At 36.5% G+C, this 23161-nt stretch overlaps 1 protein-coding gene across 2 annotated transcripts in view; it reads left to right on the forward strand.

The window, feature by feature from the left end:
* The window catches only part of LOC149558856 (protein trichome birefringence-like 19), a 33209-nt gene extending 10307 nt beyond the window's left edge, over positions 1–22902 (forward strand). The window contains exons 2-3 of one of the 2 annotated variants that reach the window (XM_089832869.1): positions 908–1191; positions 21887–22902. In XM_089832869.1, coding sequence (XP_089688995.1) covers positions 908–1191; positions 21887–22666 — 1064 coding nt within the window. In that variant the 3' untranslated portion in view covers positions 22667–22902. The remainder of the gene's footprint in view (positions 1–907; positions 1192–21886) is intronic. The other variant, XM_089832870.1, reaches the window with a different exon arrangement.
* The last annotated feature ends 259 nt before the right edge of the window (positions 22903–23161 follow it).

Below are 23161 nucleotides of genomic sequence, written 5' to 3' on the forward strand. Positions count from 1 at the left end.
AGAATATTTGTCAAATGGAAAATGCCAAGTGTTCAATCAGTTTCAAAAAGAAAAAAAATAAAAAGGATGGAAAAAGAGTTGGAAAGTTATAATTCAAATATTATTATAATTCGAATGTTATTATATTTTGAATATTATTATAATTTTATATTTGTATATGCACATGTAAATATATTAATTGGGTGATATCACTTTATTAAATTATTATAATATAATGGTACGATTTCATTTTTTTATATCTATATGTACATATCTATATCTATATATATATATATATATATTATAATAATAAGGTGAAAGATCATATTAAATCCTTCGAGGTATGTTTTATAATTCAGTTAAATTATTTTACTTTTTAAATTATTTATTTAATGGCTCATGCGGTTTCATTGATTGTATCTTGATGTTCAGGTCGCTAGGTCCTCAACCCATTTGCCCAGTGATGGTGATGCTCCTGTGCCTAATTCTTTTTTGACAATGCGTCCACCCCTTCGATGTGCTTCTTACAAGGAAATTCTCTACAGTAAAATTATATTACCATAACAGGTTATTTAATCATAAATAATCATAACGACTAACCGCTTATTCAATTCCACGAATTCATGATAAATACTTATAACGACTAACCATCTTACCATTTCGTAGGATTATAACAATTTTAACTGTCAACTGACTTCATGTGAACCTCAACGGCTATATTTAAAATTAGGTCAAAAATTGGGATGTAACATCTATAATCATAGCCTAACAGAATTGGACTCTTTAGTATTACATCTGCTTGTTTCCTCTTTTGGTCTATAAATGAACTACTTTGGTTCTTTAGCTACCTCATTGAATGAGTTAATTGTCAATACAGAAAATGGAACATGATTATTGGTCTTATTTCTTTTGGATCTCCCTGTTGTAGCAGATGGTGAATGTGATCTATCAATTGGACAATGGATCCCAGATCCTTCGGGTCCCTTCTATACAAATGAAACTTGCTGGGCTATTCAAGAACATCAAAACTGTATGAAACATGGACGTCCAGATACTGATTATCTACACTGGAGATGGAGACCTGATAGTTGTGAGCTTCCACAATTCAATGCAGCTGGATTCCTTAGTCTTGTGCATGGTAAAACCTTGGCTTTCATTGGAGATTCCATTGGGCGCAACCATATGCAATCCCTTGTCTGCCTTCTATCTCAGGTTGGACAAACACTATAAATCCTGCCACACTTTTCCTCTATTTATGGTGAAAAATCATGTATCCATTGTGAATTTATAATTTGTTTGGCACTGTTATTCTACAGATAAGTAGGAGGTATTTTCGACACCAAGTCAAATTGTGATATTGCTTTCAGGATTCAACTGTGTCGTATTTGAAACAAACTCAATATCACTCGATGGGTCTGAGTTTGACTTGAATAATACATAGTTGAATCCCGATGACAATATCACAATTGTTATTCTTATCAGAAAAAAAGAAGTTCTACATTATAATTTGTAAGATAATTGCAATTAATTGCTAGTAATTTGTCTTATGTACCAGAGGGAGCTAGGTCTGAAGACTTTCTGCCATTAACATTTCATGCTTAAGTCTCATTGACATCTAAGATACAAAATCTTTCATATCTGAAATATTCTTAGATCTACAAATTTTTAGACTGGTTTTTATTACAAAAAGCTTCAGCTTGGGAGACAAATATTAGAATAGTAGCCCAGATTACAAACCGTTATTTTCACTAATATAAAACTATGTTTAATATGTCTGATACAAAAGTGGCTACAAAGAAAACTACCATGTTCCATTTTCACATGTTATCACATACCAAGAATCTTAAAATGTTTTTAAATTTAGGGCCTGAAACATTAACCCTGGAAATACAAATTGTAGAAAAATAAAACCATTTTCTAGTCCTGCTCATCTAGCTCTTTATGTCTGTGAAGCAGTTTTTGAATCCGCTTCAATACAAAATTTGAACTCATTCTTGTTGGTGCTATGGTTGTTGCTAGATTAAATAACTGCATTGCTTTGCTGAAGTGTTTAAAACTCTAAAGCTGCATCTATGTCAAGGATAAATTTTATTTTACCTTTTGGTTTCTGTTTTTGATGACTGAATTACTGAAAGTAATTTTGGCATCATGGAGAATTGCTGCTGAAATTACCTCCTAAGTGACTGTTAAACTATCCCTTGGCCTATATAAAAGTGCTATTGGTGACTTGGTTTTTGGCTGAACAAGTATTTGTGGCATGCGCTTTGGAATCCTGATGCTGGATGATTTTATCTGGGTTAGCTTTGAACATTGTTAATCATTCAGGATTTTGTTATGAGTTAATCTAGGTCAGGGATGCACTCATAAGAAAAATTCTTAAACACATGTATGACACACGATTTATTGAAGGATATTCTGTTATTTAAAAATGCTGTTATTGGCTAAAATTCTAACTTTTATCTATAATGCAATAATTATTGCGTTTGCTGATATTCAATTCTGTTAAGTCCTTTTATGTTTTGTTGTCTTATACTTAATTTCATTCATTGGAAATGTGTAAAAAGTGAAGATGCACAAATGCAGCCTTTGTGAGTTCTGTAGATACCTTTAGATTATGTTAATTCAGCCTTTATGGGCTTTATAAAGCTATTAATATTCCGTTTGTCCTTCACTCTACATCAATGATTTAGTGATCGCTATCTCAAGAATGTGTAAATGGGAGCTCAAGAAAATGTCTGTAGCAGATTAGCTTCACTGCAACATATTTTCCTTAATGTGCTTCAAAAGTTAACCATGATTTGTAATTGACTTGGATATTTTAACGTGCAATTCTTCAACACGGATTTAAATTTACTTGTGTTTATCTACCGCTTCCACTCAAATTAATCTCTCTATGAAGATTTTAGGGCCCCTTTATGCCTGCCCTTGCCTTATAAGAAAACAATTTGAAGCTTTTTCCACCTTTGCACTATGGTTGGCCCTTGAGTACCATGCAACTTTCTTGTCATTATAAATAGGGGCTTCCGAACACAAAACCACACACATCCACTAGCACAAATTCAAGAACACTTCAGTAACAAAGTTTTGATTTAATGACAAACTTCTCTCCATGTTGCCAATTGACAAATCAGTGCCATGTCTGATCCAAGCGTAATCTTGGGGTGTTGATAAGTTCCTAGACCAAGTTTTCCAACCAATTCTTGAGGTATAAGGTTTGCTTGTGAACAATAATTGAGAAGTGTATCCATTTTAACATTCACAACATGAAATTTCATTACTTCCCTTCTTAATGTGTAAAACAAAGTATCGAGAATCGGAATCGGCAAGGCTGATAAGTTTAAAAAACTCTTGAAATTTAGAGATTTTAACAATTTAAAACTTATTTCATGCACCTTTTATTGAATATAACTTAAGCACACTATAACATCATCAAATAGAAGCTAACATACATAAACATGGAACATAAATGATAAATCCATCACATACGTAACTATGTTACACGTAAAATGTAAATTGTAGCTGAAGTAAATAGAAATCATAGGATCATAATGAGTGAAATCATAGAATGTATGCAAAGATGAAGATCCATAAGACATCAAATCATAAATGTATGTCTATCAGTATCTATAAACAAGCCTCTAGCTCAAGCCTCATAGTCATACTCAAGCTCAGCCGATTTTTCTTGATTCACAAAGGTTATTTCGGCGATTTTTTGCATGAATCGGCAAGTCATGCGATGAAATCGCTGATCCGGTTCACTAGTTCAAAAAAAATTGGGACCCATGAATCGAATCACCAACCCGGCAATTCAGGTGATTTCATGGCGATTCTCATTACTATGGTGTAAAATGATTAACCTTATTGCTAGAGCAAGTAATTTTACAAACTACTAAACTGCAATCACCCATGATGGCAACCGCTGGCATAGTGGTCTTTCACCCTTTCTATCATTCCAGCTTCCAAGAAGTTGTATTTGTATGACCATTGACATCACAATAGTCACAACAATTAGAGTAGGATTTGCCTCTACGCTCCTAGCTCTTGATTTCTTTGCCTTGACAATTTATACTTTTCTTTTGAGTATGATGGGGCAATATTAACGTGTACATATGCCTTTTCAATGCCCATGCATTTATTTCCTTCATGACATTCTGGGTTAAATTCTGCTAAAATATTTTTAAATTTGACCCGAAGACTTGATAGGAACTTGTTTTCCTAGAGATATAGAATACAAGAGACCTTTAGACCAACTAAAAGATTACATTTATTTCTTCAAACCCCAGAAAATTCTTATTAAAATATACCTCAAATTTCACAAACTAATGCTTCAGCCTTTCTGCATCTCTTTCAAATGGTGGAACGTCAATTCTTGCATTGACTCTACATTGAGATATTTTGGCAGAGAGTGGAATTTTCCCCCACTTCAGCATGAGTAATCTTGCCCTTGCCATTGGCTTAACATTGAGATAATCTTGGCAGGCTTATTTGACCATAGAAATTTTCCTCTACTTCAGAGTGGGAAGTTCCCTTGTCCTTGGCATCCTCCAATGAACATAACTTCTCCATGTGAGTCTTTATTAGGCTCTTTGTAGTTTCCACCTATTGATATATTCCTGCAAGTCCAGTTTCTACTATGAGGAACCCTGTTTTCTTGATCAAGGTATTATGCTTTACTCATCATGCTTTTTCGTTCTCGTTTCCAATTTCAGTACTCAAAGACTCCACTTGTTATTATGCACCTGCAAATTTTCTCACAATGACTCTGTAAGGAAAGAACCCACTTGAATTGTAAAGTGAGATGCTAAGTAGCCGATCCTGATTCTAGTTTGGATTCAAATCTGTGTTCAGATTGGGGGATTTGGCAAATTTTTTTTTGGCCCAGATCTTGATCCTTAGGGTGTGTGTATATATATGTATGTATGTATGTATATTCATAGATTCCATACATGTAACATGTCAATGCTTATCCATCATTAGTTAATATTAGAATATTATTATATTACTCATCTTTTGTATATTATGTAATTAGGTAGATAAGATCTTTTCTATGATCTTCAATTTCTTATTAGAAACTTTCTACTTTGTACATTTGCAAATTCTTTATAATAATCGTTTTGATCATTTGTTAATACATTGAATAATTTACCAATTACTTCTTAGTAATATGGTAGAAGAGCTAGGTTAATTTTTTTTGAAATAATTATAATTTCTCTTCTGAAATTATTTGTACTAATCTTCTTTTGAAATTAATTTCTTCAGCTTGGGCTCATTAGGAAATTGGTCTATGTTTAAATTCCCTTAAAATCTGCATTGGGTTTTGGGCTCTATTCCTGACTCTTATCTTCAAACCCTTCTATGGTATTCGTAGCCATTTCTGTGCAAATCTCATGGCTGCTTTCATTTTTTTGGTGCCGTTTTTATACTTTCATAGACTTGTGATGGGTTTTTTTTCCTGCATCCTTGTGCATCGTAGTTGTTTTTGGGTCTTATCTCTATCCTTTTTGGTGCTGACAACCTACAAATTCTTCGTCTCTTTTGCACACTACTTTTTTTTGAGATGTGCGCTGCAATTTCTTTTGCCAATTGACTCTTTTTTCTGGTTATTTTTAGGGTCAACGACGACCACTTGTGCCTTTGAACCATCATTTGTGGTCACTTTTTACTCTCAAACAATCTTCTTGAAGATTTTTGGATTTTTTGTGGGACTTCGCCATTTTTGAAGTTTTTAACAAACGGCTCGGGTTTCTTTCGAACTCCTTGTTCTTTTGGCAACATAAAAATCTAATTGCAGATTCATTTTAGGTTTTCCAAAACCTCAAATTGGTCATCAAAATTTTGTGAGGGTCTTGGTTTCCGTGCCTCGAATTCCACACTACCTGGGATTTTATTCTGATTTCAGATTCCTTCTATGTTTTTGAGATCTCTTCTACGTCTTCGTCATTATTTTTTTGGTCAGCCATAATTTTTCTTAGGATCTGTGCTAGCAACACTTCATTATCATTTCAAGTCTACCTTCATTTGCCTCTATTTTTTGCTTTGGGAATCATGTTTTAGATTTCGTGCTATCACCTCTTCTTTGATTTTCATTTTCTATGCATTGTAAACTTGCTAGATGGTGTCATTGACTAACTTAATGTTGTAAGGCAATCAAAGATTTAATGACTTAAATTATAACACCTGAAAGTAGTGCATGCTGAGACTCTTCGAATACCACTGCCTCGATATGTTTGTTGTAGGAACAAAGACTCGTCTTGCTAAGGCCAGGTAGACTAGGACAAGTTTGATGACCAGAATCGAGTTGTTATGCTTCTCAAGCTCTCTGTTACAAAAGATTAGTTGCCTTAGATTCCTTTTGATAAGTTAGCTTCAGACAAGTGGAAGCATCTCAAAGTTGCTTGAGACATGCGACAATAGTCAAGCGTTCTTCCTAAAGAACTTGTTGTTCTCCATTATGATGGATGAACATATGTCCTTACATGAGCATCTCACAAAGATTAAGGACATTCGAGATCAGCTCAAAACTATTGGTTGGAAAATGGAGGAAGAAGATACGATAGTCATCACCTTGAAGAGTCTACCTAAATCTTATGAGAACTTTATAGTGATTCTCAACATTACTTCCATTGGCGTTGATCTGAAATTTTCAGAGTTGTGCACCAAACTTTTGTAGCAAGATCGTTGGAAACAACAATTTGGTAGTAGCGTGACCTTGTACTCCTCAGAGAAAGCCTTTGTAGCTAAATCCTCTAACAAGCATAAAGGCAAATCTTAGTTATCTCGGTCATCTCAAAAAAATAGTTTAGGATGGTTCAAAGAAAAAGGTCCAGTGTAACTATGTCATAAATATGGCCATTTGCTCAAAAACTGTTGCAATTGATTGGCTTCAAAACAATAGAAGCCAAAAGTGTCCTAGCCTAAAGCTAATGTTGTTGACCACGTAGAGCAATTTATGCCTTCATGGCCGAAAGACCTAGAGACCATGCAGAGTCTTCTTCTTGGTATATAGATTTTGGTGCTTTTCCGCATTTCATTCACAGACATGACTGGTTTAGAAAATTTTCTCTCTCTACTGATTAGGTCATATTTGGAGGAGGTGAAGAGTATATTGTTGTCGACAAGGGCAATGTTCAGATACAGTTTGGTGGGAGGAATCTCATTTTCCTCAATGTATATTATGTTCCTAGCATGGAACTAAGCCTACTCTCAGTGAGTCAAAGCATGCAACATTCTCCTCAGCTTGATGTGGTATTTAGTGAACACAAGTGTTCGATTGTTGATTATGCAACGCATGCTACTGTAGCTATTGGCATTGAGGAATATGATTTATACAAATTTGTGGATATAGGTGATTCTCTTAAGCTTGCCTTTCCAACAAAACCATCTTCTATTACCAGTCTCTGGCATCAGTGATACAGTCACTTGAACATTCACTATCTTGCCTAGCTTGTTTGGGAAGATTTAGTACACGATCAACCTAAAATTCAAACTTAGAATTAGCGAGTTTGTGGAGCTTTTGAGGATGTTGACTCATGGTGAGCCTCAAAGGTACTACAGTTTGTCTAGCTGATGTATGTGCTCCAATGTATACTCCAGTTATTGGGTGCAGGTATTTGTTACTTTTTGTTGACAATTACAATCATAAAATGTGGGTGTACTTTCTTAGACATAAATCAAATGTGTTTACTGTATTTAAAAAATTTAAGGTCTTGTAGAAAAAGAGTTTGTTTCTATTATATATCCCTTAGGTTTTTGGCTTTTTAGCTTATGCATGGATTCTAGGTGCCCAACGGTCCAAATTGGATTCCAAAAATGAGAAGCTTATGTTTATAGGATATAGTGACACCAATAAGGCATATTGGCTAATTGATGTTAACATTGATCATTTTATCTTCTATCACTATGTTGTCTTTGATGAAGAACAGGGACCATTAGCTTTCCTTGTCTGAGGAGAATTCTGAGGATCAACCTTTGAAGGCTTCTGAATTGAGTGTCTGTGTTCCATTGGGTTCACCTAATGGGAGGAATGATGGATATTTTGAATTTAATGATGCACTGATTGAGTTTCCTTCAAATGATTTTGATCTTCCACCTATAGATCCTCTTCCAACTCTAGCTCTAGTTTTGTTTTCCCCCATCTAATGTTGGCACATGTACTCTCCGACCTAAATGGTGGGCAAAACCATCAACGATCTTCGTCTTGATGAGCTTATTGAGGGTAGATATTTTAGAAATAAAGGCAAGCAAAAAACTACAGTTAGCTTTTCTCCCATGACCAACCTTATAGTATTTATAAGCCTTAAGACATTCAAAGAGGCAAAAGGAATTCCAGAGTGGGAATAGGCTATGGATGTAGAGTAAGAGAGACTTTTGAAGAACAACACTTGGGTTGTGTCTGATCTTCCTTTAGGGAAGAAGCTGATTAGCTGCAAATGGGTGTATAAAGTCAAGAAAGTATCTTGTAGATGGTACCTTAGATAAATACAAGGAAAAATTAATTGCTCAAGGGTTTACACAACGGATGCGAAGACTTGTCAATTCAAGAAAACACTCTATGATGTCAAACATGCCCCTTGAGCATGGTACATGAAGATTGATCAGTACTTGGTTGCTCATGGTTTTCAATGTTGCCCTTTTGGCAGTAATCTATATATCAAATGCTCTGGTGATTATGCTCTCTTTCTTGTTGTCTATGTGGATGACTCGATCATTACTGGCAATTCAACACATTCGATTGCAAAAGTCAAACAAGACCTGTGCAAGGATTTTGATATGACAGGTTTTGGGCTTCTCCATTGTTGTTTAGGTGTTGAGGTTTGGTAAACTCATGGTAGCATCTTTATTTTTTAGTCTAAGTATGCTAGAAACTTGCTTGGCAAATTTCAATTGCATTATTGTAAACCTACTTCCACGACAAGTTTCAATTACAGTATTGTAAACCTACTTCCACGCCTACAGAGAAGGGATTAAAGTTGTCAGCCATTTTTGGTTCTCCTCCTATTGGTGAAACCACTTATAAGCAACTAGTGGGTATTCTCATCTATCTCACTGCTACTAGACTTGATCTTAGTTTTTCTCCAAGGCTGATCATTAAGGGAACCTCTAGTTATGGACTTCTTTACACTAGGAGTCATGATTCTAGACTCATTGGGTTCACAAATTCAGATTGGGCATGATTGGTTGGTGATAAGACATCAACCTTTGTATAAGTGTTCAGTTTGAGATCTGGTGCAGTCACCTAGACTAGTCAAAATCAGCATGTAGTTTCACTCTCCTCGACAGATGTAAGCTTCAAGGAGCTTCTAAGGCAATTTGGCTTAGTCGGATGCTTGTGAATATGCAAATATCTCAAGCAAGTCTGATTGCCTTCCTCTTTAATAAGAAGGTTGTTCACAAGCTTGCCAAGAATCCGGCCTTCCATGAAAGAACCAAACATGTGGATGTTCATTGTCATTATATTCAATAGTTGGTTGAAGATGGGACAATTTAGTTGCAGTTTGTTCCAATAACAGATCAGGTTGTAGACATTTGCATCAAGCCTCTTGGTCTAGATAAGTTTGCTAAATTCAGGGGCAGCTTAGTGCTGTTGACAGATTGACCATTAAGGGAGGGTATTAGAATATTATTATATTATTTTAATAGTCATTTTTTGTATATCATTTAAATTAGGTAGATAGGATCGTTTCTATGATCTTCAGTTTCTTTTAAAAACTTTCTATTTTGTACATTTGTAAGTTCTTTATGATGATCGTTTTGATCATATGTTAATACATCAAATTATTTGCCAGTTACTTCTTGCAAATAGTTCCAAACTTAAGTTCAAACATATAATGATAATAATAAGAAGTTAGAGGTATGATTATCATAAAATGATAAATCCATAATTGTCAATATATGATCATATCATATTCATACTTTGCAAAAGTTTCAAAATGTCATTACATGCTGAAAATTTAAATCACAAGCCATATTTCAATATTTCATATTTAAAAATTAAAACAGTAAACTTAACCAAAGTGGTACAGCTGTCAAACAAAATCAAAATGGTGAAGATTGCTTGAGATATGAGTGAATGATCATTAAATGACTTTAGGCAACCTTTATTGTTTGGATGGGTCAATTTAGGGTTGAGTTTGACTTTAATGCAAAATATAAAAATGTTGAAGTGGACCCCTTTTTCCTTGCCCGCAGGTCCAGATTGCAGCAGATCATCTTGGATCACTCTTGTATACAGGTAGGATTCTGGAAAGGAATCCGGTTTCTCTGCAGATCTCTCAGTGAAGAATATACAGAGGATCCAGATTCCATTTTGGAATCCTGTCCAGACCTGAGAGGGATCAAAGAAGTATCCTGACTCCAAGAAGGATCTGGATCCAGATGACTTCGGAATCAGGATCCAGAGCTTTTGAGGGAGATCTGGTTACGTAGGTGGGATGGTCAAACCTTATACAATGCACTAGTCCCTAAAGTACAGATTTGAGAAATGAAATAAAAAATTGCATCCTAGTGAAACTTGCGAATGTAATTGAGAACAAGACAATCACCCCAAGATAAAGACAAATGTTTAACCTAGAAACCCATGCTTGAGGAAGGCTATAGAAAATCGTTACCCAAATTATTCACTTAACTTAAAAAGCAATTACAATCTTAGGCCATTTGGGTACAACAAGCCTAGGAAATCAGCTTTCAGAACTGCTAGCAACAGCTCTCTTACAGTTTCGTTTAGCCTACATAGTCAATTGCCCATATGAAGTAACTTTTTAATCTATGCTAGCAACTTAGATATTCTAATATTCTCTAAATTTGATGTTTATTTTCATTTGCAACAGACTATTTATACTTCATAAGCCTGTATATAAGTCCAAAAGTTACCAACAGTCCAAAAAAGAGAAGAATCAACCCAACTGGATGTTTTTTTGTTACAGTGAAATTGCTGCTTTTCTGTAGGAGGCAGTTTTAGAACTACCTCTTTTCATCAGAGGCTGTTTTGAAACAGCCACCTGATGAGAGCAAAATTTCCTCTCACTGGCAAATTTTCCTCCAGCTTCCAAAAACCACAACATTTGCATGTGGACCCAAAACAAGGTGCCAATTTTGTTTGAAATTGTATTATTTTTCAAGAGGAATCCAAATTTGCAAGAATATTCAGATTTTGTAACCATTGAAGACATGTGGCTGTTTTTGAACCTGCAGTATGAGTGTTCTCTGAGTCATGATCCTTTGCCATGGATCTAAAACAAAACCAAATCCATTTACAGATCACTAGATAAGCTCCCTCTCTTTCAACCTTGTCTTCTTAACTCCCATAAAAACTTTTTTCCATGCCTTGGTTTTGGTTTTGAAAGTCAACAGGGAACAGTTTTTTATCTTTTTCTTGGTCTTAGTAGAGAAGCTTTGTCCTTTCTCTTTGTTGCCTCTTCTCTTTTCTTCATCATTTCATTTTCTATTTTGTCTACTTTTATACTTTCCTCCTCATATTGAATCTACCTATTCTTGCATGCTTGAAGTATTGATTAATCAATCATTATCTAAATTAACCACTTTTAATTGCCCTTTTCCCAGTGATTCTCATTTCCTTACAATCTTTGAGAACAGACAGCCAAATCATCAACATATTTTCATCTCCAAGAAGTTAGATTCGTCTCTCTTGTACTGCATTAATATGATCCTAGCTTTGACTCAAGCAAGTGTAAGTCGGCTCCTGCATTAATCATTTTGTCAGCCAAATTATTTTTGACCATTTTTGTACATATCATTTCCATAGCTCAAAACCTTATTCAGAAATAACTCAACCAACCCAAAAAAAATTAAAATTGTTGGGAAAAACTTAGCAGTAACTCAAAATTTTTTTGGAACATTAAAAGGCACATTAAATTTGTAAAAATATTCTTAAGAAAGTGTATTACTTATTTACTTCATAAATATATCAAAATTAGGGTTCAATGCACATCATAGACCCAGAAATGAGTTCAGCATGGTACATGATGCAAGGAGAGGGGCTAACTTAGCAGAATCGGCTCAACTTAATCCTACCAACATCCCCTACTTAGAGTTACACACGGAAGCAACATACAAATCAATGTTCATAAGGCAAGATTCTAGAGTTTTACTCAGGTTTAATTATTATGTCACACATTGAACATAAGGCTCGGCAACTGGCCACCACACTGTTGTAATTATAAGAAGAAATCAGGCAACGTGCCCGGCTGTGAGGCCTTCCAGGTTTCCAGGTTACGACCATATACAATGAAATTATGAAACAAGAATCCAAACTCGCACTCCTATCTTCTTCAATATCCTTCTATTGCTATTGGTGCTACCCCCTGAACTACCTCTAACCAAGCTTCTTATACAGCCAGCTATGCCACAGGTCAAGTAGTCAAGCATTTAATTATATTATAGGTCCAACCTTGGAAGAGTAAACCAAACCAAAGAAAATATAAACATGAAGTGACGCGCACTCGAAGGAGAATCCACACTTGTTTGAGGAGCTGGATCCTAACTTTGCAACATGCCAACATGACTTAGAAAACCACACCAAGAGAAACATGCCTTACAAAAAGAGAAACGCAGGAAACAAAGATAGCATAGAACGACACACAACTCGAGACATACGAACGATCAGGGCTTGCGCACTTAGGATGAAGATCCCAAATAGGTCCTCGACAAGATGTTAATTTGCATGCCACGAAACTACAAGCAACAACGGCTACTTCACGAACAACAAACTAGTATAGAAAACAAGAAATATTTTTGGTTAATGCAAGATTGCTCCAACACCCAAGATGCTCCTGCATCAGATACTTGGGGTTAATAAAGAACTGACGTCCATCAGACACTGCTCATGTTTTGACTAGAATCATAAAGATCCAACTCAGCCTGTGTAATTAATGAACTATCTTTAGCTGGTTTGTCTTTCCACTGAGCTAGGTATTCCATGTAGTCTTTTCCTCTGGTACTCTCGCTTACTTTGCTATTTTGAATCTTCTCAATGCTGTCTTTCGGCTAACATAGATAATTTGGGTTATTGTCATTCTCATCATCAAACTCATAGTACTCAAAGATATTTGCAATGTTGAATATTGGTGATATATATACATCTTCTGGTAATTTTGCTTCATAGGCATTTCTATTGTCAAACTTCTTTAGAATCTTACAAGGTCCAAACTTCTCCATTTTTAACTTACTGCCGGTACCAACTGGAAATCTATTCTTCTTTAAGTGAATCATAACCTCATCACCAACTTCAAAAGATTTATGTCTCTTCCTTTGATCAGCTCTCTGATTATACTTCTGATTACTGTCTTCAAAATTCCTTTTAACTTCCTCATGTAAAGTCCTCATGAAAATTGCAAAGTCCTCAGCTTCAGCCCTCCTTATCTTAGTAGGCAATTCTCTCAACTTTGTGGCTTCTTTAGCATGAAGTCCAGTAACAATCTCAAAAGGTGTCCTCTTAGTGCTTCTATTCACGAAATTTTTGTATGAAAACTTTGCTTGTGCCAAAACTAAGTCCCAATTAGCAGGCTTATCTCCAACTAAACAGCTCAGTAAATTACCCAAGCTTCTGTATAGTACATTAATTTGTCCATCAATCTGAGGGTGAAACTTAGAACTAAACTTCAATTCTGTATTCAACTTCTTCCAAAGTGTTCTCCAAAAGTAACCAGTAAGCATAGTATGTCTATCTAAAACAATAGTCTTAGGCAAACCATGCAATCTTACCACTTACTTGAAAAATAACTCAGCTACATGCAATGCATCAGAAGTCTTCTTACAAGGTATGAAACGAGTCATCTTTGAAAATTTGTCAACCACTACCAAAATAAAATCATTACCTCTCTGAGTTCTAGGCAATCCAAAAACAAAATCCATACTCACATCTTCCCAAGGTCTATTAGGTATAGGTAAAGGTGAATACAATCCCACATTCTGACTAGTTCCTTTTGCTACTTGACAAATTTTGCAACCTCTAATCATCCTCTACACATCTCTGTAAATCTGTGGTCAATAGTATCTCTCAGAAGTTAGTTTTATAGTCTTATCAATCCCAAAATGTCCAACAAGTCCATTACTATGTTTCTCCTTCATTATTTTTTCTCTCATGGATCCTCAAGGTATGCATAACTGAATTCCTCTAAACAATATGTTGTCTTAAATGAAATAATCAGTCCATTTGTCATTCATCGTCTGTTCCTTACAAACTTTCCAAGGTTCTGCAAAATCCAGATCAGTTTCATACAAACACTACAAATCATCAAAACCAAGTACCTCAACTCTCATCTCTGTCAGCAAGTTTCTTTTTCGGCTCAATGCATCAACAACTTTGTTTAACTGTCCACTTTTATGCTTTAATGAAAAGGAAAAATTCTGCAAGAACTCAACTTACTTCATATGTCTTTGATTCAACTTATTCTTACTTCCCAATTACTGCAAAGCTTTATGGTTAGTGTACAATACAAATTCTTTAGGCATCAAATAATGTCTGCACTTCTTCAAAGCTTGAACAATAGCATAGAATTCTTGATCATAAACTAAATATTTTCTCTTAGCATATTCAATTTCTCACTAAAGAAAGTTAGAGGTCTTCCTTCTTGACTCAAAACAGCTCCAATATCACTTCCACTAGCATCACATTCAACTTGAAAAACTTTATTGAAATTAGGCAAGGCAAGTGTAAGTAATTCTGCAATCTTCTGTTTTAATGTTTTAAAACTCCTTTGTGCTCCATGTGTCAATTCGAAATACCTTTTATCTCCTCTCACAGTCTAAGTCATAGCATTACAAATAGAACTGAAATTCTTGATAAACTTCCTATAAAAACTACCCAATTCATGAAATGATCTTACCTCTCCAACATTCTTTGGTGTAGGCCAATCAAGAATTACTCTCACCTTTTCAGGGTCCATTTTCAAACCATCCGCTGAAATTACAAAACCAAGGTACACAATCTCCCTTTTGTAAACGAACATTTCTTCAGGTTAATGAACAACTTTTTCTCCTTCAATCTCTGCAAGACTTGTCTGATATGTTCAAGGTGCTGAATATCAAAATGTCATCAAGGTATACAATCACACACTTACCCAAAAATCTTTTCAAAACTTCATTCATCAGCCTTATAAAAGTACTAGGTGCATTAGTTAAACCAAAAGGCATAACCAACCACTCATACATTCCCTCATTAGTCTTTAAAACAATTTTCCATTCATCTCTCTCTTTGATCCCAATCTGATGATATCCACTTTTCAAATCAATCTTTGAAAATACTTTGCTCAACTCAAACTATCCATTATGTCATCCATCCTAGGCAAAGGAAATCTATACTTCACTATTATCTTATTTATAGCACTAGAATCAATGTACATTCTCCATTCTCCATTTTTCTTAGGTGCTAACACAACAGGTATTGCACAAGGACTCAAACTTTCTCTAATCAATTCTTTCTCAAGCAATTCCTGTACTTGTCTATTTAGCTCAATGTTTTCATCAGGTGTCAACCTATGTGGTGCTTTATTAGGCAAACTAACTCTAGGTGTCAAATCCATACAATAACTTATTCTTCTCATAGGAGGCAAACCATCAGGTACATTATCAGAAATGCATAGTAACATAGGGACGTGTCCCCCCCCCACCCCATGCACCGGGGACTTGGGGACTCCGTTCCCTTGTCCCCAGCGGTGCCACCAGATTCCACCATCTTTGCCGAGGATGGGGTGATGTCCCAGTATTAACTATTTATGTTCAATGTTTGATGTTCCAATTCAACGCAATGTTCAACTATTTACTCTTTTACATCTATATATTTTATGTTGCAATAAGTCTTTTCATAACTAGCATTTTAAGTACCATATGTATAATGTATACAACCCCCCCAGTCCCCTTGCCATCCCCAAATTAAGGCCCCTTTGTCCCCATGTCCCGAAAACTTGTTCCCCTGTTCCCCCGTCCCTTAGGGTGGTGTAGCAATGCAGAAATGATGTCATGAAATTCTGTCAGCAAAGGTTCAATCTTAGGTGCATGTTCTAACTCATCTTGTTTCTCAGTTTATCTTGGAATCAAAGCATAGGAAACATTTTGTCCCATCATTTCTCTTGTAAACTTATTACCCTCAACCAAGCATACTTGGACTGTAGTACAATGACTTTCATCCAACTTTTCTACCAAAGGAAACAATATTTATTTCATCCTATTCACCCAAATAGTATACTGATGCAATCTACCATCATGCAAAGCTTGGCTATCATACTGCCAAGGCCTATGGAAAAGAATATGACAACAATCCATAGGCATAATATCACACAAGACTTCATCATGATAATTCCCAATTTTAAATTTGACAACACTTTGTTCACTGACAAGTAGTTTCCTTCTCGATCCAAGCAACATGGTGAGGCTTAACATGTGTCGATCTCTGCAATTGTAATTTTTTAACCATTTCTTCGGATGCCAAATTATTAGAACTTCTACTATCAATGATTACTTTGCAACATTTTCCGGTGATCTTGCATCTGGTTTTGAATAAACCTTTCCTCAAAACAGGTTCCTCATTAGTTTCTTCATTCCATAAAACCCTTCTTACCATCAGGTTCTCATCATTCGTAGGTTCATTAGATGTTTCATCAACTGCTTCACAAGCCAAAGTATTTCTACTATTACCTTTAGTCTTCTTTCGGGAGTTAGTACATTCAAAAGCTCTGTGACCACCTCCACATTTGTAACAAGTACCCTTAAACCAAAATCTTTCTTCCCTTTTTTTATTATCGTTATTCCTAGAGTAACCAGTAAAGCTAAGTAATTACTTCTTTTACCAACATGTTCATCCTTCCATCCTTTATCTTGCACTGTATTGTCAGATCTGTTACTGTCTTTGTAAGTTTTGCCTCTACTTCTCTGAAATCTAGCATCTCTTCCTCTTTGTCTTTGGTCATGTTTCTTTGTCAATCTTTCTTCAGCCTTCAAAGGAAATTGATATGCTTTCTCCACACTATCCATCTTCACATAACTAATCTCATCTTGAATTGATATCTTTAGGCTATCCAAGTATCTAGCCACCTTCTCCACTTTATCATCCACATGTCCAGATCTGATATCCAATTTGTAGAATTCCTTAGTATATTCCTTCACTTTCATGTCTTTATGCCTTAAATTTTGCATCTCCCTCAACAGGCCAATTTGGTAATTTGCAGGGAGAAACTTCTTCATTTTTCCAAGCATCTTCATCCATGTCTTGATCTTTTCTTTTCCTCTCTTCTGTCTGTCAGTTTGCAAATGATCCCACCAAGGGATGCATGACCTTTAAATTTTGTAACTGCTATCTTAACCTTTTTATTATCAGGAGTACCTTCATACTCAAATATTTTTTCATTTTAGAGATCCAATCCAATACCACATTAGTTTCAAGTCTGCCCATCATGGCAAGGAACTTCAACAGCAGGTCTAGCATTCACTCTAGACAAAACTCTCAGAAGCCTTTCTTTATCTTGTTCAACTTCAGGTTTAGGATTAGGGTTAGGTGTTGCCTCTTCTTCATCACCAACATCTTCAAGATGTACTCCTCTTCTCTAGGCTGTCTCTGCAACTTCGAGCTTGGTTGCAATCTGCCTCAACATATCCATTATAACATTGTCTACATTTCCTCTACTACGAATCATCTTGACAATAGTTCCTGCAAGATCGTAACCTTCTGCAAGTTATAGGTCAAATTTCCAATCCACAAGAAAGAACTTGCTCTGATACCACCTAACACAAGGAGAGGGGCTAACTAAAGTAGAATCAACTAAAACTTAAGCCTACCAACATCCATTGCTTAGAGTTACACACGGAAGCAACATACAAATCAATGTTCATAAGGCAATATTCTAGACTTTTACTCAAGTGTAATATAAAGTCACACATTGAACATAAGGCTCGTCAATTGGCTGCTACACTGCTGTAATTATTGGAAAAAATCAAGCAACATGCCCGATTGTGAGGCCTTCCAGGTTACAACCATATATAATGAAATTATGAAACAAGAATCCAAACTCGTACTCCTATCTTCTTCTTCAATATCCTTCTATTGCTACTGCTGCTACCCCCTGAACTACCTCTAACCAAGCTTCTTATATAGCTAGCTAACCCATAGGTCTGCTAGTCAGGCATTTAATTACATTATAGGTCCAACTTTGGAAGAGTAAACCAAACCAAAACAAATATAAACATGAAGCAACATGCACTCGAAGGTGGATCCACAGGTGTTCGAGGAGTCGGCTTCTAACTTCGCAACATGCCAACATGACTTAGAGAACCGTGCCGAGAGAAACAATACACCTTGTAGAAAGACAAATGCAGGAAACAAAGACCACAAAGAATGGCACACAACTTGAGACATATGAATGATTGGGGCTTGCACACTAGGATGAAGATCCCAAATAGGTCCTCGACAAGATGTTTACTTTGCATGCCACAAATCTAAAAGTAGCAACGGCTACTTCACAAACAACAGACTAGTACAGAAAACAAGAAATATTTTTGGTTGATGCAAGATTGCTCCAAGACCCAAGATGCTCTTGCATCTTGGGTATCTATCTCTAATTTTTTTTTGATTTATAATTATATATATATTTTGTATTAAAGATGTTCAGTACATGCATATAGCCATTGATTGGCAGAAGTGACAGAAAAGACCATCCAACATATAGAGCAGAAGCCACTGAATGGCTGATTTTCAACAGAACCCCCCAAAATCACCACCCACACGGCAAAACCCAAAAACTATGGAGGCCTAACAAAAAAATTCCCAAACACTAGTCCATACTACATAAAATAGGGCACGATAGGGACACCAAAGAAAAACCCCCAACTAGCTGAACCAACCTGCAGCCTCTTCCTTGGAGAAGCCCAGGGAAGACGGTCCAGCACAGGACCACCCATTTGAACACCACTACCGACCATGCCAGTGCAACCTTGCCGCCCCACATCACCAGCAAACTGAGTGAAGTCGTCATTACCAGAAACTCTGCTGACCTTTGCCTTGGGCTGAAGCTGTCAGCAAGGGACAAGACGGGCATCTTCCCCTCTAGGTGCTGAGGATTTCACCAGGGTCACCTTCCTTTTCTTTCTACATTCAGCCGCTACCGCAGACTTATCTGCTTCCAATCTTTGCAAGGATGACAACAAATCCCGCCTCCCTTTCCTCACATTCACCACATGGACGTCCATAGGGCAGGAGGACAACCAGACAACTAGTGGCTGGAGCTCACCATTCCCACCACCAATGAGCCTCCATGGCCCATGATACATGTGCAGCCCCACTTCAACTTCTGCACGGGCCACAATACCTGCAAACCCATCAGCCCATTTGGTTCAAGACACACTCAAGCCACTCAGCACTTCCTCATGCGAAGAGCCCGACATTAAAGTCAAGGCTGGAAAGACGGATCAAATGTCAAGGTTAGTCCTCGGCCTCAAATCTGTATCAAGGAATTCATCCCCCAGCATCAATACTGTAGCCTCCTAGAATTCAATGTGATCAATTTTGAAAATGTTGCACATCCTTAGAATGGAAATGGGGCCTGTGAAAGCATGGATTTGGCCCATGGTTTGCAGAGAGAAATTAACCTCCATTGTCAAGAGTACCACAGACCCAACAAAGTTTACCAAACAAGGATTTGTGAAATTGGACAGGCCACCAAAAGGTCAGCCCATGCCTCAAAATTTGCCCCTACTCTTGCGATCTGTCAATATCTTTTCAACCTCTTCTCATCATAAAGTGGATCTGAGAAAATCCTGCTTCATACTTCTACTCACCGAAGTCAATCATCTTTTCATACTGCTTTGGTATGAATGCTATACTATCTCTGCTTCCATTCTCATAAAATAATACCTCGCAACTGTGGGAAAGTTTGTCAGCAATAGAATTAAGGATCCATCCGCCCCAATGTGGGAAAGTTTGTCAGCAATAGAATTTGCTTCCCTGAGAACGCGGATCACCTTGAAATCTTCAAATTCCTTTAGCAGTTCCCAAATCCTCATGATTTGTATATTAAAGTACCATGTATCCATCTGACCTTTGACAATCCCATTCACAGTGAGTTGGGAGTCACCCTTGAGATGGAGCTTCCAAATCCCCAACTTCTTGGCCAGTAGAACAGCACCAACCACTGCCAGACATTCAGTTTATTATTTGTCACATCAGACATTCAACCTTTTGGCTCAAAGCTCCAGGATGCTACCATTCCCTTGATAAGCCACATTTCCAGCCCAAGATGGCCCCGGGTTACCTCTAGAGGCCCCATCAAAGTTGACTTTTATCCACCCACCCTTGGGTGGTCTCCAACACACCCTCTGTTCATCTTTCAGCAGAGGTTTAGCCCTCTGAGGCCCATTAACAGTTAGTAAGGTGCCCATGTTCTAGCATTTCTTTGAGGACACATGCTCTCTGTGTAGACCTCACAAGTCATCCTCAATGCTCCTATTTTCTAAGTGAAGACAAGGATTCTTATCCATATAGTAGGTGCCAAATTCCTTATCAAGTTCCTATCTATGATAAATTTTCTCCCGTATTAGGTTTCCACCATCTCTTGTCAGCATTGAATTGAAAATCTACTGAGAGATGTGGAGACTTGCTGAGATGACAGAGGTGGGAATGCAACAAGTTGATAGAAATTACATTTGCCCAAATATCTGCAGTTCTCCTGGCACGCTTATTGAAGTTGCATTTTATCAAGATACATGTTTATGACAAATTAAAGTGACAGGCTTAGAAAAAGACTTTTAACTTTGTACTTGTGTATCAGAAAAATCACATATCATGTTCATGGCTGCTTGAATTTTACAAAGAAATTGCAAGGTCAACAATGAAAAGTAAAAGAATCAGATTGTACACTTCAATCGTTTGACTGATCATATTTAGAAGAATAATATTTTACAAATGGTATGCATGCTTCCAAACAATATTATCCTCAAATTACAGACATTAAGTTTCTGCAATCCAAGCAAATGTAATTAAATTGCTTCTGGATTGGATTGTGTGTTATTTTCTGCATCAACATTTTGGATTACACTCCATGATCAATCATCAAGAGAGGAAACAGATGATGATGGATCACGGAGTGTGATCTGAAATGTTGGTGAAAAAAAAATAACACACAATTGAATTCAGAAGCAATGTGGTTACATACCCCAAAATTTGCAAGAGCAGTATATTATCACACTTAAGAGTTTGACATTCTTTGTACCCAAATCCTACATTGCAGCGAACTCGATTTTTATAACTATTGATATCATACTAAAGCTCTTGAGATTATTGTATCAAGCCATAAAATTGAAAATAGTAAAATAAACATTTCTACTCTTAAACCTATGTTGGAAATGGTTCCTCTACTTCAATGAATATTTCATATCTTTGGCTCTAGTTTCAACAAAGTTTTGACAAAGGCACCTTTTGCAGAGATCAGATTGGTTTGGTTGACAGAACTTATTATTTTGTAACCAAATTGATTCCTGAAAGCCAATTCTTTGGTTGGACGTCTGTTTTCTGCATACAGATACTTGGTTTGTTGTGAAGCTTAGTTGGACGTGGTTGCCTTTCAATTTACATTTGTAATTATTGTTTGGCAAGTTGTCAGTGGTGGCCTGCATTATTAAATGCCTGGTTACTTTTTCACTACTGCCTACAGCAACATAACTGGAAACGTTTCATTTACTTTTTCAGTTGCATTTATAACAAACCAAATTTAGAATATCTAGCATCTACATAATCTCTTGCAGGTGCAAATGGGCTCACGGAGCACTGATTTGTTATGAATCTGTATTAGATGATTCTTATATTGTGGCTTGTTTGGTTTATTGGAAAAAATGCTTTCTTTTCAAACTGAAAGGATCGGGACTGGAGCCATGAATTTCTTACGTAGTTTATTATTTGGATTGTCAGGTTGAGTTTCCCAAGGACATATATCATGATGAAACTGATAAATTTAGACGTTGGTTTTTCCCATCATATAACTTCACTCTTGCAGTGTTATGGTCACCTTTCTTTGTGAAGGAAGCAACAAAAGAGATAGAAGGTACTACAAGCGATCAACTCAAACTCCATCTTGATGTTGTTGATGAAAGGTGGACATCTGAGTTGCATGAATTTGATATTGTGCTCATCTCGGGAGGCCAGTGGTTTTTAAAGTCTGCGATTTATTTAGAAAACGATGAGGTTGTTGGTTGTCATTATTGCCCAGGTACTAATTACACACAACTAGGGTTTTACTTTGCCTATAGGAGAGCCCTTCGTTTGGCTTTCAAGGTCCTCAACTCTTCCCCAGAATATAAAGGATTGACCTTCTTGAGGACTTTTACACCTGACCACTTTGAAAATGGTACGTGGGACAATGGAGGATCATGTAAAAGAACTCTTCCCTTCAAGAACAGTGAGATTACTATGGATGGTATAAATATAGAAATGTATAAGATTCAGCTGGAAGAGTTCAAGAAAGCAGCAAAGGAGGGTGCTTCTAGGGGATTGAAATTTAAACTCCTTGATACAACCTGGCTCTCATTGTTAAGACCTGATGGACACCCAGGTCCTTATCGTTATTCCTATCCATATGCGAAGGATAAGAATGCAAAGGTGCAAAATGACTGCTTACACTGGTGTTTGCCAGGGCCTATAGATACTTGGAGTGAGTTTCTGTTGGAGTTTCTCAAGCATGAGTCTGAGTGAGTGGTTTTAAGAGGCAGCAATATCAGTCATGCTTTTGGATTATCAGCACATGTTGTGAATTTCTATTTCTACAAAATGCAATTTGTAACTATTGGTAACACGCATCTCGCATAATTGCAGAAGGATGCAATTTTTTATGTACTCTATTATTAAGTACTCCAAAGGCCTGTATTTATATTCTTTTCCTTTCAGCTAATTTGGAGATCACTGCAATGATTTTTTCATCTCTACAAGAAGTTCTGGCACATTTGATCTAATGCATTCTTGTGTCTAGTAAATTTGCTGTTTCGTCTACATAATTATTCTGATCAAGTTGTAGTAGAGTCAGAATAAGCTATCTGTTCCTGGGTTACCGAAAGGAGATTCTATGACATTACAGATTCTTTAATTTTGGACTAACTATGTTGCAGTATTTTAATCTTTTAAACTACTTATATTGCAGAATTTGATTATATTTTGGGATTTGCAGTTGGATCATGTTGTGTGTTCAAGTCT

The sequence above is a fragment of the Cupressus sempervirens genome, chromosome 5 (assembly GCF_028749045.1).
Source record: "Cupressus sempervirens isolate cs-2001-9-10 chromosome 5, ASM2874904v1, whole genome shotgun sequence".
Lineage (NCBI taxonomy): Eukaryota > Viridiplantae > Streptophyta > Pinopsida > Cupressales > Cupressaceae > Cupressus > Cupressus sempervirens.